This window comes from Enhydra lutris, unplaced genomic scaffold (assembly GCF_002288905.1).
Source record: "Enhydra lutris kenyoni isolate GAN:26980312 unplaced genomic scaffold, ASM228890v2 scaffoldscaffold12, whole genome shotgun sequence".
In the NCBI taxonomy this organism is placed as follows: Eukaryota; Metazoa; Chordata; class Mammalia; order Carnivora; family Mustelidae; genus Enhydra; species Enhydra lutris.
The window spans coordinates 74,641,987-74,659,747 of NW_019154096.1; the positions used below are offsets into that span (position 1 = coordinate 74,641,987).

Sequence of the window (17,761 nt, forward strand, 5' to 3'; positions counted from 1 at the left end):
CACCACTTGTGTGGGTCTGATCTAATTGTGTGATCCCATTAAAAACAACAAACAAACAATAACAACAGAGTTTTCCTAGTGAGAGAGATCCCAAAAGGTAAGAGAGATTTAAACTCCATTGATGATGACTTTGAAGCCAGACAAGGTGATACAGCTTGTCAAGCAGCAACTTCCAGGAGCTAACAATGGCCTGTGGCTAACAGCCCACAGGGAACAGGCATCTAGGTCCTACAAGCACAAGGAACTGACTTGGGGCACAACCACATGGGCTTGAAGAAGACCCCAGGCTTCACTACACCTCATTTTAGCCTGTGAGACTCTAAGCAGAGAGTCCAGCCAGTGTGCCCAGAACCATGAGCTAATACACGGATGTTGTTTTGAGCCACTACATTTATGGCAACTTGCTATGAGCAACAGAAAACGAATATACTGTTGTACCATAACTATGCCAAATATTATCATTAGGGAAAACTGGGTAAAAGGGACACAGAATCTCTCTGTACTACTTTTTTTTTTTTCACAATTTGCTACGAAGCTATAGTTCTTTCAAAATATTTTTTTAAAGATTTTATTCATTCATTTGAGAGAGAGAAAGAGCACAAGCAGGGGGAACAGCAGGCAGAGGAAGAAGCAGGTTCCCCCCTGAGCAGGCAGCCCATCATGGGGGCTCGATCCCAGGACCCAGAGATCATGACCTGAGCTGAAGGCAGACACTTAACCATTTGAGCCATCCAGGGTCCCCCAAAATAAATTTTTTTAAAAGAGGGATTACAAATCCTTTTTGAATATCCCCTAGAACATTTGCAAATACTGACCTTGTGTTAAGCCACAACATTTTTAAATTTTCATTAAGTAGGAATTATACAGATTTTAATTACTGACAACAATGCAAAAACTAATCAATTAATAACATATAGATGATGAAAACTAACAAAAGAATAAATTAGAAAATTTCCTTCTTAATAATTCTTGGATTAAAAAAAGAAAATTACAAGCCACTTTAAAATGAACATTCTTTCCTGCTTTGTCAAAGCTTAATTGAACATATAGTTGTGGGTTCATTTCTGGGTTTTTTATTTTGTTCCACTGATCTATGTGTTGAGAGGGAAACCGAGAAATAGACTTTTTTTTCCCCAGATTTTATTTATTTATTTGAAAGAGATTATTTATTTAACATGAGAGAGAGATCACAAGCGGTGAAGAGGGTCAGAGGGAGAAGCAGACTCCCCATTGAGCAGGAAGTCTGGGACCCTTGGATCATAACCTGAGCTGAAGGCAGACGCTTAACTGACTGAGCCACCCAGGTGCCTCAAGAAACAGACTCTTAACTCTGGAGAACATACTGATGGTTACCAGGGGGACAGATGAGATAGGGGATAGGGATGAAGGAGGACACTTGTGATGAACACCAGGTGATGTACAGAAGGCTTGAATCAACATATTGTACACCTGAAACCAATATTACACTACATGCATGTAAGGTTTTATAGGCGAGATAAACATCACACCAGGCGAGGTAGGCACAAGGCAAGATTTATTAAAGGCACTCTCTGGCGAAGTTTCAGGGCTCAGGAAAAGGGGAGCCAGGAAAGTTGCACCGGGAGGAGGTGGGCACCCTCGGGCGACATTCCTTGACTCTGGAAAGCGGAGTTGGGAAGTCGCGCTGGGAGGGAGTCGGCGGGATCTTTTATTGGGCCAAGGCAGGGCGTGGGCTCACATCCATATATGGTAGGGTATTTGGTGATCGGAGGGTATGGAGTGGGGGGTCCTGATACTTCTGTTTCCTGCATAGGTAACAGGTTACCTATGGAGACGTGACCTGGGCATACATCTTTTTGGCGGGAGAGTCAAGGGTTAAGGAAAGGGTAGGGGGGAGGCTGGAAGATGGCGGGCCCCACGGTCATTTCTATTGTTCCTCCTGCACTCCCAGAGCCACTGACCCAACAATGCACACTAACTGGAATTTAAATTAAAACTTTAAAAAAAGGGGGGAAATAATAAAAATAAAATAAACAGTATGTACAGAAGCATAGCGTATCTACAGAATGGCCTTTGGAAGAAACAGCCTTACCTACATTCTCAAGAAAACAGGAAAGGCTGCAAATAAATGAGTTATATTTTCACCTTGAGAAGCCATAAAGGAATAAAAACAAGCCCAAGAACAGAATACGTGAACAAGAAAGCATGAATTAGTAAGATCAAAAGCAAACAACGGCAACAAAAATGTAGATCTAGTAAAGAGAGCAAAGACATGTGAACAACATTTAACATGTCAAAGGACAGGACATAACTTTAAAGATTAAAGAGAATAACTAAATGAAATATCCCAAATTCAAAAATCAGTACAAAACAGGCAATTTCCTCTCTAAATAATAGTGACCAAAATTAGATGGGGCACCTGGTTGGCTTGATGGGAGGAGCGTGCAACTCTTGATCTCGGAGTTGTGAGTTAGAGTCGCATAGTGAGTGTAGAGATTACTGAATAAATAAATAAATAAATAAATGTGACCAAAATTAGACAAATGGAAAAAAAGAAATAGAAGATACAGATTAATTTTCATAAAACACATTGAGAAGATGTTCAAAGATCTGTACCTGAAAACTGCACCAAACCCAGGAGATTTCATGGCAAATTCTATAGATATTTGCAATTTACACCTGCAGTGTCAGAGCACAGTAAAAACAGATTTTAGAGGAGGGCCTGGGTGGCTTTCATCAGTTGAGCCTCGAACACTTGCTTTTGGCTCAGGTCATGGTCTCGAGGTCATGATTCAGGGCCTGTGCATTGGGCTCTGCTCTCAGCTCAAAGTCTACTTGTACCTGTCCTTTCCCCTCTGCTCCTCCACCTGCTCCCACACACACACTCTCCCTCTCTCCCAAATAAATAAATAAATAAATAAATAAATAAAATCTTTTTAAAAAGTAGACTTTAGGGACACCGAGGGTGGTGCGGTCTGTTAAGCGTTGAACTCTAGGTTTCAGCTCAGGTTGTGATCTCAGGGTTGCAAGACTGAGTCCCATGACTGGCTCTGTGCCCAGCACGGAGTCTGTTTAAGACGCTCTCTCCCTCTCCTTCTGCCCCTTCCCCCTGTGCTCTCTCTCTCAAATAAACAAATGAATCTTTTAATACAATAGATTTTAAGATCCTTTAATAATTTGCATATCAAGGCAAGAGAATAATACATCAAAAGAATAATACATCATATCATAACCAACTAAAGTTTGTCCCTTAGAATGTCAGTATGGGTCAACATTAGGAAATCCATTAATATACTTTACTACATTCACAGATTAATACTGAAAATGTACATGATCATCTCTATAACTGCCAAAACATCATGGGCTAAAATGTCACCCCACATATTAACAATAAGAACTACAACAAATCTTAATTTCATAATTCAAATTAAAGGGGTCCTAAGCAAGGCATAAAATCCAGAAGCCATTAAATAGGAGATTCATACATTTTACTACATGAAAATACACACAGAACTAAAAACATGGTGTACACCACACCTATGTAAGTTGTTAACAATGGAGGGAAACATGGGGAGTGATGAATGAGGGGAAAGGAGGGAGATGGAAACTGGGTACTTCCCATTCAGTTTTCTCTGCTCTAAGAAATATGGTCTATTAATTTAAAATACATATATGACAACAAAGAGGGACTAACCAACATTTGATACAAAGCCTTAATATCTTAATATATCAAGAAATCATGCAAATAATGGAAGAATGAGACAAATGAACCAATGGAAAAATTCGTGAAAGATACATATAAACATTTCACAGCAAGAGAAACACAAATGGCTTTTCAATAACAACACACACAATGAAAGAGATGCAAATTGAAATATGATACCATTTTTTTAGCTAACAGATTGGTAAATATAAAAAAATTCGTTAATGCACCAGTGTGGGGAAATAGCTTTCATATCTCATATCTTGTTGGTAAAGCTAAGTTGGAGCACAGCTCCTTTTAGGAAATTTGATCTTAAAATTTTTTTATCTTTTTATTTTTTATTTATTTATTTATTTATTTATTTATTTTTGGTTTGACAGACAGCGATCACAAGGAGGCAGAGAGGCAGGCAGAGAGAGAGAGGGAGAAGCAGACTCCCTGCTGAGCAGAGAGCCTGATACGGGGCTCGATCCCGGGACCCTGAGATCATGACTTGAGCTGAAGGCAGAGGCTTAACCCACTGAGCCACCCAGGCACCCCTTAAATTTTTTTTAATTTAATATAAACTAAAATTGGAAATCCACATATTCTTTGGTTGAACTAGTTTATTTCCATGAGTTTTACCATATAGAAATGCTTGTAGATGGAGGCAAATGTTTATCTATACAGATGTTTAGAGGAGGAAAAGACAGAAACCTGCATAAAAATGGCCATCAGAAGATTCCAGGACCATGGCACATCCGTGTAATGAACCACTAGACAACTGTGTTTTCAAAAAAAAGATTTTTAAGTACTGATAAGGAACAACTTAGAACCTTCAAAGATACATTTGTAAGTGTAGTTGGTAGTGGAGCAGTGGAAAGGCAACAGTGGAATGGTGTCTACCATTGGTGTTTGTTAAAGGGTGTGTGTGTGTGTGTGTGTGAGAGAGAGAGAGAGAGAGAAAATGAATCTATACAGATTACCTGGGAAAAGATGTACATTAAAAAGTGTCAGTCAGTAGGGCTGGCGCTGGGAGAAAAAATGGGGACTGGAGTCAGAGATACCAGAAAAACCATTTTCACTCCTTAATTTTTTTTTTCCCATGTACATACATTACATGGACTTTACAAAATAACTTAGGCAGAGAAAAACAAGAAACAAAGAATGAGAGATCACTCTTAACTGGATAAAGATTACCTATCTAAAACCTATGGCAATGGTCAAACTTGAGAGCAACACATTCGAAACAGCCTTGTTACTTTCAGAAATAAGGATATGCGCCATCTGTGCCAGTATTCGAAATGTATCTGATGCAATAAAATGAGGGTGATGTATAAACGTGAAAAATGAGACAAACGATCCTTTTTGCAAATGATATAATCATCTGAATAGAAAATCCAAAAAAAAATCCACTGAAAAATTACTAGAACTTTATTTTTATTTTTCTGGAAATTTATTATTACAAGTTTAGCCAGGTGTCAAAAACTAGATTCCCACACAGAAGTCAATAGCTTTTGTACACATCAGTCAAAATCAACTTAACAGTGTAACTTCAAAAAAAATTCATAATAGTCACAGAAGTTCAAAATATGCAGGAATGAACATAGAAAAGAAACATGCCAGAACCATGTGAAGAAAACTCTAAAACTTTATAAAAGAACATAAAACAAGATTTGAATAAATGGTGAGATTCACTGTCGCATAAGGATATCAATTCTCCTATAAACTATTTTCTAAATTTGGGGAGATTTCTATCAAATTACCAGTGGATTTACTTGACAAGCTTATTCTAAAATTCATCTTTAGGAAAAATATCCGAATACAGATATAAAATTATGTGTTGGTATTGAGTGCTGGTGACACTGGTAAGTTTATAGGAGTCCGATACAAAGGACCATTGAGTGGGAAAAGACACTCCTCCAATAATCAGAGAAATGCAAAATAAGAAAACAAGTAACATGTTTTTTTCCTTACATATCCTTAAATATCTAAAAGTTGATTTGAGGGGCACTTAGGTGGCTCAGTCGGTTAAGTATCCGACTCTTGACTTCAGCTCAGGTCATGATCTCAGGGTTGTGAGATCAAGCCCTGCGTTGGGCCCTGTGCTGGGCATGGAGCCTGCTTAAGATTCTCTCTCTCCCTCCACCCATCCCCAGCCCCTCATTCTCTCCCTTTCTCTAAATAAATAAATAAATGAATGAATGATGATTTGAGGAGGGACAAACTGAAATGCACAGATACCATTGGTAGGAGGCTGATCACTTTACTCTAAGGTAATTTGGGAGTATTTATTAAAACTTCAACTGTGCATCTCATCCAACCTGGCACTGACAGGGTAACTTCTCAGATTCTACTCCTGAGGAACATACAAACATGCATTCAAAGAGATTGATCAAAATGTTCTTGTGGCACCAGGTCAGACAGCAAAAAAGTGGAAGCAATTCAAACGTTCACTAGGAAGATAATGTCTAAACACATGGTGCATCCGTTTTAGGGAATGCAGTGCAGCCGTTTGAAAACCAAACTAGTCTATTCATACTGACACGGTAAGAACTCCTAGGATACATTGTTAGATATCACAGGAAGTTCTAGCACACCATGGGCTGTGGAACAGTTTATGTTCAAAATTTATATGGAGTGATACATATGTATATGATTCTAAGTGCACAGAATAAAAACAAAAGGTTAACTTACTTCTGGGGACAAGACAAAGATTGCAGATGTGATGAAATCAAGGGGAACTCCTGGTACCTCTGTGTTGTTAGAACTTTCAGCAGGAAAATGTGATCCTATATCAATTACAGAATTTTTTAAACTCCCCCCGGAAGGTAACGTGGCAATTTAAAAGTTCATTTTAATACATTTTTCGCTTAAAGCACTTTTCATTGCAAGTGTATATATCTTCACATATCTTTATTTTCATAAGAACTTGCATGTTTTCAACCTTACTAAAAAAACAGAAATATGTTAAAGTGGGGAGTGGTAACATAATGTGTAGCTTTTCTGGTTTCTCAATATAAAGACTTTCATCTCTGTGTTATCACAGCAAGAATATTTCACCTCTGCATTAAGACATGTACAATCTCTAATCTCTAATTTAAACAAATCCTATGTCAGCTAGTAGGGCTGAACCAGAAAACAAATGTTCAGTGCGATACCAATATTACAAAACTCATCCATAACCTTCTGGAAGGATTAGGGCTCCAGTGAAGAACCAACCTTTTTGTCAATAGCAAACTTTACTTTTGGAGTCTTTTTCAAAAACTCTGTATAGCTTTTCCGAGGAATAAATTTAAAAGACTTCCATATCTCATTATAATGTCTTGGGAAGCGTCTGAAAATTGGGAGCACCACAACTTCTCGATAGACATATGATATCTGGTTATTTGAAAAGCCGTCAAGACAAGATGGAATATGGTCACATGCCCAGAGATTGAAATTTCTTGAAGCATGTTGCCTTTTCTCTGGGGAGATCTTCCTCCGTCCCAGGCCCTGGGAAAGAATTATAAAAAGATTAGGAGAAAAATATTCAAGGTCACAAAGTTCTGGGGTCTTCAGTGAAACCAGTTACATGGCATCCTAGCCTTAACACACAGTATGGCAACCACTACAAGAGGTATATCCTTTACCTATTTGCTAAGTGTTGTACATCAACAGTACACTGGAGGCATTTTGTTAACGATTCTTGCCGTCTTCACTTCCACGAAAGGGACTGGTCTTCCAGAGACATGGAAGGGGGAGCCAGAGAGACCACAGCTGGAAACAGCCTATTAGCCAGCCTGGGCTCCCGGGCACCCTGGGCAGGTTCTCTGCACCCAGGTGGCTCCTCCATGAATCTGCCCCTGGCGGCATCCCAGCATTCAATGGGATAGATGGTTCTCCCTCTAAGAAGTCCACAGAAGCTGGATTCTTTCCCGAGAAGGAAGCAACACCTTTGGGGATCTGCCCACAGCCTTCCTCATTAACACTCAGGACCTCCCACATGAACCTGAGAACAGCTCTGTACTCAGAATTGGGCTTTAGATCTGATCATGATTAGAAGACAACACTATGCTCAGACAAAAGACGAGGAGAAAAGACACATTAGATTACCCAGACTTTACATTACAGAGCACCCTGGACTCACAATGGAGCAATATCCGATAATTCCATGGTAAACAGAAAAAAATTGCAAGTTAGGAACTGTCTGTAGCAAAGTGAGTTTGTCTTTTCATAAGGACTGGTATCATTCCAAGTGGCAGCAGGTGGCAGGCCCAATTAGGGTAATTTGAAGAGAGTTTAGTAATGGGACTATCTGTGGGGCCCCCCACTGGGACAGTAAAGAGGCTCCAGGTCCAAGGGGCTTGAGAGGAAATGTAGTCCCCACAGATCAGCCCCTGGTGCCAAGGGAGAGAGAAAGGGGGAGACTGGCTCTGGAGGCACAGACAGAAGGTGTTGCCCAAGCACCTTTCTAAAAATGTACCTGCAGATACTCCAGAAAAAAATTAAAACCAGATAAAAGAGACAAAATGAATAGAGAAAGAGCTACAAAGAAAGGAACAAGTAAAGCTTGTAATTAAGTCTAACTACTTACTGAAAATGTGACTATGAAATATATTGAAACTTCAAGTAAGAATCCACAGAAAGAAAGGAAAGAAGGGGAGAAAGAGAGATAGAGAGAGAAACAAGTCTGGAATTGAAATCCCAGGATTTCAGCTTGACTGCTTTTAACCCCAAGAGGTGCCACTTAACAGGAGCCCATGAAAATGGCACCTTCATGACTGGGAAAGCACATGCTGCCTTTCAGCACAAGAACACCTAGAGAGGAAAGTGAAGGAGGTCAGTACACTGAAGAATTTGCCTTATTCTGGAGGGAAAACCTATAGATATTAAAATTCATACTCACAGAATAATAGTGTCAATGAATTTCTTAAATATTTACATTTAAGGGTAACCACTAGTAAACAAGAGAAGTCAGGGTGAGCAAATAAATTCAGTCTAACAAAGTCAGGAGAGGGAGGGGAAAAAAACAAGAAACAACGTGCGAACATGGTAAATAGGAAACATAAAATGAAATAGCAGAAATAAAACCCAAAACACAAATTATATCAATGTGAATGGGTGAAATTTTCATACAAAGAAATAATGACTCTTGGATTTTTTTTTAAACCATGCTCTATTTTATTTATGATTTAAAAAAAAGAAAAGCAACACCAAATGACTAAAAAGTATAAGGACAAAGGAATAAACCATAATGAAAGTAATGACTATTATCAAAAAGAGAACAATAGTGGCAAAGCTAATATTGCAATCCAGAATTTATGGCTAAAAACAATAAGGTATGTAAAGAGAGATACTTCATTTTGATAAATAATAAAAGCCACCAAGAACATAAAATACTCATGAATTTTTATGTAGAAAGATATGGCATTAAACTATATAAGGCAAGGGGCGCCTGGGTGGATCAGTGGGTTAAGCCTCTGCCTTCGGTTCAGGTCATGATCCCATCAGGCTCTCTGCTCATCAGGGAGCCTGCTTCTCCCTCTCTCTCTCTGCCTGCATCTCTGCCTACTTGTGATCTCTGTCTGTCAAATAAATAAATAAAATCTTTAAAAAAAAACTATGTAAGGCAAAAAGAATTTAGAAATTCAAGAATAATCTTAGAAGGGGAAATTGACAGATAAAAACAAAAATGAAGAAAAGGTTGGGTGGCTCAATGGGTTAAGCCTCTGCCTTTGGCTTGGGTCATGATCCTAGGGTCCTGGGATTGAGCCCCACATCGGGCTCTCTACTCAGCAGGGAACCTACTTCCTCCTCTCTCTCTACCTGCCTCTCTGCCTATTTGTGATCTCTGTCTGTCAAATAAACAAATAAATAATCTTAAAAAAAAAAAAAGAAAAGGCTATGAAGGATTTGAATAACAAAATTAAGACTTTAATTAATAAAATGAAGAACTTTGTAATCAACCGATGGGAAATATATGTTCTTTTTAAACACCCATGAAACACTTATTAAAATTAATCAGGTATAAGATAACAAAGATAGCCTTTATAATTCAGAATCCATATGCTATAAAAATTTAACCCATTGAATTAGATATTAGCAACAAAAGATGATCTCAAAAAATTCTAACCATGCAGAAAATTCAAAACATTCTTCTAAATTGTTTTTAGAATTAAAAATTAAATCATAGACTATTTGAAAGCAAATAATGAAACTTTAATTAGTAAAACCGTTGGGATGTTGCCAAAGCAATAACCTGAGGAATATTCATAGTTTTAATAAGCTTATTAACAAAAACACTTGCAAGTATATGAACTAAACATGCAACCAAAAAAGATTAAAAAGAACAGCAAAATAAGAGTATTTTAGGAGTTGTTACAGCAATAAATTTGAAAAGAAATAGATGAATTTTAGGTAAACACGTATCAGCAAAATCTACATGAGAAGAAATCAGTAGAATAGATTAATAATCAACAGAGAAATGGAAAGGGTAAAATCGTAAAAAAACAAACAAAAAAACTTACTCAAAAAAAGTATTAAATCCAAATAATTTCATGGGCAAATTCTATCTAACTTCCTTAAACTGAAAGTTCACATTTTATCTAAACTATTCCTAAATGTAGAGAACGTTGGAAAGCTTCCAGTGTTTTCCATGAAACTAACATAGCTCTGACAAAATATTTGTGACACAGTCCTGTTTATCACATTAACAAGATACACACTTTTATATATATGTTTGCATGTAGATTGCAAAAGTTCTCCAATTTTACCCACCAAACCGTTATTGGTGAGCCGTCAAGGTGGCATTATGAGGAGGAAAAGTAAGAGTGCAAGTTTTTTTCAATTGTATTTAATTCTGTACTGTTTGAAAGTTGTAAAGGACATACGTTACTTTGACAGTTTAGAAAACCATTTTAAGCCCTCATATATTCATATATTAAGCCCTCCATGTAGAGAGGCCGGCAGCATGGATATTCTGGATCTGTATTCAACACTCTGCCAAGGGCAAATCAGAATTTTTAGGTTAAACCACTTCAGCTGAGCTTAGATACGGCAGCCTAGAAGAAAGAGTGACTTTGGGCAAGTTTTTGGGTTCCTTGTTATCAGGTTCCCCATCTCCAAATTGGGGACGATAAGAGTAATTAGCCAGCAGTGTTGTCATGACCATTAAATGAGATAGTATGAGATGCTTACATATGGTACATTTTTAATAAATGGTTGTTTTATGTACATCATCCTCATCATGGACGTTCAGATTTGGTAAGAATTCTCAGAGATCACTGGGTCCACCCCTCTACTTCAGATCTATTAACCCTGCCCTGTCCAGTTTGATAAGTGCCGGCCACATGTACACTTCAGATGTGGATTTTCCAAATGGAGGGCGACCAATCTGGATTTTAAAGGCTTCGTTTAGGGAATGTAAACTAACTCAGAAATAATGTTTATATAGATTACATGTTGAATCGATAATTTGGGGAGTTATGGAGTTAAAGAAAATATATTATGAAAATTATATTTTCATACTAGAAAATTTACAATTACGTATGCAGCCCACTAGATTTCCACAGCATGGTGCTGTGTTCACCACCACTAACAAGTGCTCTCAGACTCTTCTCTCTCCACTGAGGGCAACTCGCCACTTCTGGGGAAGGACAGCACCAGTGATCGGGAAGTCCTCTGTATTATGTAAGCTCCCCTTCCTCTGATCTCTCCTTGTGGGGCGTGGGGCTGCCTACCAGAGACACACAGGCAACCCCTCCTTCCCAGGACGGATCTTCACAAGAAACTCATGAACGAGACAATTTACGAGAAGACACGTTTTGAAGTAGGAAGTGCACGCAAACATAGGCAGAAGGACTATGCTTTCTGGTGCAGAAAGTTGCATGGAACTTTGAGAGGTTCGTGCATTTTTTTTTTAACATGTTATGAGGCATTAATTTTGACCTGGTTCCAGATTTTGAGGAAAGTCCTCGACCTTCACCGTGCCTCCCAGGGGCACTCCCAGTTGGACTAGTAACTTGGAGAGCAATACTCACCGAGTCCAGGTAGCACCCCGAGCTCTGCAGGCTGTGCCGATTGTCGTGTACAGAGAAGGGGAAGTTGTTATTTACTGCTTGCTGGAAGAGATCGAGGGAGGGGATGAAAAGACTCACATCAGGACCCCAACATGCTTTCGAACCAACACACAGCAGCATGGAAAGAAGAGAGGGGAAGCAAAGGGACGTTATGTAAGAGAGAAACCAATCACTGGAAAGAAGCAAATGGCCCAGGGCAGTGAGGTCGTGGGTGTGCGCACCAACTCAAGGCTTTAAAACTCGACTTTATTGGTGACCTTGCGGAAAATCTTAAGAATCCTCTTTCTTTTTTTTTATATTCATATTTTTTATTTTATTTTATTTTTTATTAATTATTTTTATTAACGTATAATGTATTAAAGAATCCTCTTTCAAAATACCTTCTTTGGAGGCAAAGAAGGAAAAGCGTATTGGTTCGTGGAATTGAAAGCTGGTAAGGACCTTTGAGGCCATCAAGACCAAACTTCATCTGACCAATAAGGATTCTGGTAGACCAGAGCGCCAGCCCAAATAGGCAATGAGAGTTAGCTAAGGGTGAGGTTCGCACCGGCTTCCCCTTTAGCCCACTCTATGCCCCTGAAGTTGCTCACAAACTGGCGGGGGAGGCAGAATGGGCTCGTTCATGATCTGTGAGCTGTAACCAAAGGTGATGTTCCTTGTCCACAGAGGAGCCTAACCTGATTGTCTGGACCAGGAGCGAGTTCCTTCTAAAGATTATTTGGGGTGTCACAGGGACCAGGTTTCAAGGTGGGATGCTACCTGCATTTAGGGAGCAGGGGATGACAAAGGAGTACTTCCTTCCGAAGAAACGCCAGAATTGCCAGTGGGGCTGTCCTGGTGGAGAGCCACAGGGACGGGGGGCCCGGGCCTGCACTCCGGACTCACTCACCTTCTCCCGAACTTTGTAGATTGGCGGTAGCTTCCCCTCCACTTGCCGAGACAAATGTGGGTGGTGGGGCTCCTTTAACATAGCGCTTGTGCTGGATTCTGGTGTCTTCTGTGTTAGTCCAATCTGAGGGAACTGGAAAACCAGCGCATGCCGTGATTAAAACCAGACACACTGTGTCTCAAAGCGAAGTATTGGGGCTTCCTCCGTGATGTGATTAAAATGCCATTTGGGTGCTTCTGGTGTGCAATGGAAATGGCATAATTTTTGTAATTTTCAAGTATTCTTTCCAAGACAAAAAACACTGTAATGGCCCCAGGTCATCCCTGCCAGCTGTTTCCAGTTACCGGGGCCACCCCCCCCTGCACCCGAGCCTGGAAATGCTTCCGCCCTGGTAAGGGGCATGTGGCCTGTGAGCGCCAGCATGGGCCCCTGAAGAGGCGCTCCCCAAATGGGGGCTAAGGGTTCGGCCGGCCTCCTGCAGGGGGGAGATGGTGCTAAAACCCAGTTGAGTCTCCACTGAGAAGGTAGAATGGGAGGGGGTGGGAAAAGTCCATGAGGGAAAAATAGGGGATAGGATGCAAAGCATAATAATAAAGATGATTTGGGGAGGCTGCTGGTTTCTCTCCATGAACACGGGGCAAGGAAACAGGTCTGGGCAGTGGGAGGAATTCCCCAGAAGGGCCTCCGCCCACCCAACAGAGAGCTCTGGGCATGGGATGACCTCTCAGAACTGTCCTGAGCAGGGGTGAGGGGCCGGGGCCTTCCTGCCCGCTCATGGATCCGTCACCAAGTGTGGGTTGCTCTAGAGAGAGGGTGACCTCGAGGAGGCAGCTGCTCTCAGCCAAGGCAGCCCTGGTGTCAGAAACGGAGGAGCTTCTGGTTGGGGAAGAAGTGTAATTTGGTGGTTGGGTCACACACTATAGACCAAAGGTCCTGAGTCCAATCCCGGCTTTCTGTCCTGTAAGGTGAGCCTGACGCAAGACACCGAATTTTCTAAGCCCCCATCTCTTTATCTGTAAAATGGGAATAATAATACTTATTTGACAGCGTAGCTGAGATTAAAAGGGAAAATGCCTGCACCAGAGAGTACCCTATACCTGCTAGCAGATTCTAGCTTTGCTCACAGCTGTCGCCTCCCTGTCCCCTCCCCAAACCCCCCGCCACACTTCAGGCCCCTGCTCCCTCCTTTCTGCTGGATTACAAGGAATTTAGCCAACACCGCCTTTCTCCCTTGTTCCTTCTGACGTCACAGTTTAACTGTGTATGCAGGTGGCTTCTGTTCACTGCCTGCACGGAGTGTGTTCAGTATGTTACTATTTCTGGAAAAAGGTGGAGGTGTTACACCCTACACGTGGTGCCCTTGCTGGGCTCTCCTCACAGCAATGAGAAGCAAGGGGCTAGGTGACACACAGCCACTGAGCCATTCCTTAAACACAGTCCTGAGTGGAAAAAAGAAAACCAGAAGGAGACCTATAACCCTACACCATTTCTGTAAATAAAGAATCCATGCACACAAGACAATACCTGATTTACAGAACACATCCAGATGAAAAAACTCCCAGTACACATTTTTGAATGACTACAGGAATGAGGATCAGGGCAGTGAAAAAGCACACACCAGTGCCAGGCCAGCACCCGCCCGGAGCCCCAACCAGCGCCCCAACCAGCATCCTAACCAGCGCCCAGGCTCTCCGGGGGACCTGCACCAAGAGGGAGGGAGGAGGGAACCAGGAAGGAGGAAGGCTTTCTTTTCAGCATCGCGCTCTACTATTTAAATGTTTCTTAACTAAGTGCAGCATTACATTACTCTTTTCCACAACAAAAATAATTATATCTGTTTCTGATTACGGTTGTAATATATACTCATGGTTTGAAAAGATTCAAACATAGAAACATAAGGAAGTCTTTCTCATACATCCCTGTGGGCATGAACACCCGTGTCTGTGTATGTATGGATGTGTGTAGAGACAGAGATAATTTTGCATACATAGGGTCATATCATACATGTGGTTTCTAAAGATCATGTATGCCGATTTATTGAAGAGTAACTTTTGATTCCTTTCTCCCCCTCCTTTTGTCACCCGGCATGACAGCATCCACGGCTGAGTGTTCATGTCCACAAACTCCGACCCCTGCAGACGGGCTTCGATTGGTTTAAAAAGTTGGACCATAAGATGAGTACTGTTCTGCAGTTTTTTGCTTTCCCACTTAACAAGGTACCCTAGACATTTTCCCAAGCCAACCTATGTATTTCTGACTCATTCAGTGCTATTTTGTAACGTTCTAAAACAATTATTTTTCCAAAGTAAATAAAAAATGCAAAGAGCCTCCAGACCCATAACCTTTCCTTGCTCCCTTTCTCCGGTCTGGCTATGTCAACCCTCCTGTCTGGGCGGCTATGGAAAATCAGGCGGGGGTGGGAGTCATTCTAGCATCAGGAATGATCCCTTTCCCCAGTTAAATGACAGCCGACTTGAGTTCATTTGTATGCTGGACGTCTAAGGACTAAATCACTAGGGGGGAAAAAAAGTCTCTAGCATTTTAATTTCACTCTTTTAAAATATATATTTAATGGTGATAACATGAGAACTGTGAAGTAAACCCTTCTGGTAGATATTGTAACCGTGAAATATAGCTTTGTAACTAGTTGGTGGTGAAATTTTTGCTGCGTTCACTCACACAATGACTGCAATATTAAACAGGAAGGGAAAAGAGTATGAAAAAAAGCTTTTCCTGCCCGGCAACAGCCAGATTACAACCAGCAAGGTCAACTGCAAAATGACTGTCACCTTTAATGTGGCAATTACTGTCCTCCCCAGTGGGCTGCTGCTGACTCAAAGCCAACGATTTCTTGAATTTTCCCAACTGGCCTGCAAGTTACTTTGGGAAACTTCATGATCAGCACTATTCTTTTTATGCTCTGAGGTGCTGGCAACAGAAGGGACCCACCCCAAACACTCAAATCAGGCTTTGGGTGGCAATGCCTTTCCCCCTGAGCCCTGGCTCTAGGCACAGTCCTGGGATCACAATATCTCCCCAAACTCCCTGGCAATAAAATTGACCAGGTAACCCAATGAGATCAAAGAGAAATCTGTAGGGCAGGGCTCTGGGATAGCTTTGTTTTCCTCCCATGAAAAGGGACTGAATTAACCAACAGGAGCCTTCCATCTTTTCGTCCATTGACTTCCCCCTCATTTACCCCCCTGAGTTGAACAGTCCCACACCAAGGATGACATGAAAGAAGGCTGAAAAGGACCGGATAACCTCCAAGAGCATCTGTCCCAGCCCCGAACTGCCTCCTTCTGAATTTCTTGTTGCTTGAGAAATACAAACCCTTATTTGGTTCACTGTAGTCAGCTTTTTATGATTCCTGCTCAAACACGATTGTCGCTGATATTGTAGGTGTTAGAGAGGAAGCTACTTAGTCTGAGAAACTTGTATTTTTCTCTTCAAGACTGACTCCTGTTACGTAGTTCATCCTATTTCCCATTTTACTTTGGCTGCCAGGAATCTCAGAGCCAAATCTGATGATATTTTATAAATTGCAGTCATGTAAGTCCTATGGCTGGTGTATACTACACATCTTCCCAGTCTCAGCCTTTTATTCTTAAATGTATCCAAACTGATTCTGGATTTTTTTTTTTTATGATTTCCTGCTTTATTGTGAATATTCTCTATATGTTACTGTAAATCTTTGAGGAATGAAGCAGGGTATACAAGAAAAAATAGATGTATATGTATAATATTAATATACAGAATAGTTAACAAGTACTGAGTGGTTACTCTTTTTGTGTGCACTATATTAAGCTCTCTATTGAATGGTCTCATGGTCCGCACAATAGCCCTATAACCTTAGTACACTATGCTCCCATTTAACAGACAGACAAACTGATTTAAGAGTAAGCTGTTTAGTCAAGATCACATCCAGGTGGGTATAGTTAGTTTTCGTCGGTTTTTTTTTTCTTTAAGATTTTATTTCTTTTGAGAGAGAGGGAGAAAGAAAGAGTGCACAAGCAGAGGGAGGGACTGAGGGAGAAGGAGAAAGACAATCTCCAGCAGACTCTGCACTGAGCGGGGGGCCTGACTCGGACCTCGATCTCATCACCCTGAGACCATGACCTGAGCAGAAACCAAGAGTCAGACACTTAACCAACTGAACCACCTGAGAATCCCAGAAAGTTAGTTTTTTAAAGCCTTTACACTGAAATGTTCAGAGGTGTTTTCTATTTTTCCTTTTCTTTTTAAACAAAGACTGTTAACTTTTCCACGTATTACAGCTCTAATGCAATCAGTAGGTAAAAAGACAAAGATCCCAGGACCCCTGGAGTTTACATTCTTGGAGTGGATATAATACAGTAGATTACATAGTATACTGCAAGATAGATGTTATTTAAAAAGAAGAAGAAGAAGAAGAAGAAGAAGAAGAAGAAGAAGAAGAAGAAAAAGAACACACAGCATTGACGGCTTTGTGGACATTCACGAGAGCGCTGAGTGTTTTACACACAAGAGTTGTTTCATGCAATCCTCCCAAGGACGCTACGAGGGTCCTATTTCACAGGTGAAGGGACTGAGATCAGGGAAGAGATTCTTCAAGTGATGCCACATGAAGTAGCAGCAGCAGGGTCTAGACTCAGGTCTGTGACCTTGACCACACCCACGTGGCCTGAGAAAGGCCAGAGAAGCCACCATCTTTCTTACCCATCTTCCGTCCTTATCTAAAGCTGGGTTGAAGCGTCTCCCTTTGGCCATTTTCTGCAGGAAGCGAAGGTGCCTGAGGTCGTCTCCCTGACCTCTTCACTGCCTCAGAAATTCTGTCATCTGGAAGACACTCCCCCTCCTTGCTCCTGACCTTCAGCCTCTACCAGGAGGGGAGGGTCCAGGGAACCCACTGTTGCCATAGAGTCAGCGCTCTCATCACAATGGGGGAGGACAGCGGGGCTTCTAAGCCCTCGGAGGGTTCCTGCCAGGGTACTTACACCTGCTGTTCCCCAAGGTGGAAGGCAGAGAGTCACCGGGTCCCAGCTGCAGAACCCCTTTAACAGGTCAGACAAGTGGGGACAAGACAGCCTGGAGATAACAGCAGACTTTTATCCCCCCTGAATCCTCGAACTCGTGACATTGAGTAACTATCTGTCCCAACTTCTTAGTTTC

At 41.2% G+C, this 17,761-nt stretch overlaps 1 protein-coding gene across 1 annotated transcript; it reads right to left on the minus strand.

Moving 5' to 3' along the window:
• Positions 1-6,859: 6,859 nt before the first annotated feature.
• On the minus strand, positions 6,860-17,359 carry LOC111144663 (testis expressed 36). The gene is made up of 4 exons (XM_022499058.1): positions 17,309-17,359; positions 12,611-12,742; positions 11,683-11,763; positions 6,860-7,156 (listed from the first exon to the last, which is right to left on the minus strand). The coding sequence occupies exons 1-4, from the start codon at positions 17,357-17,359 to the stop codon at positions 6,860-6,862; spliced, it is 561 nt and encodes a 186-aa protein (XP_022354766.1).
• Between the last annotated feature and the right edge of the window lie 402 nt (positions 17,360-17,761).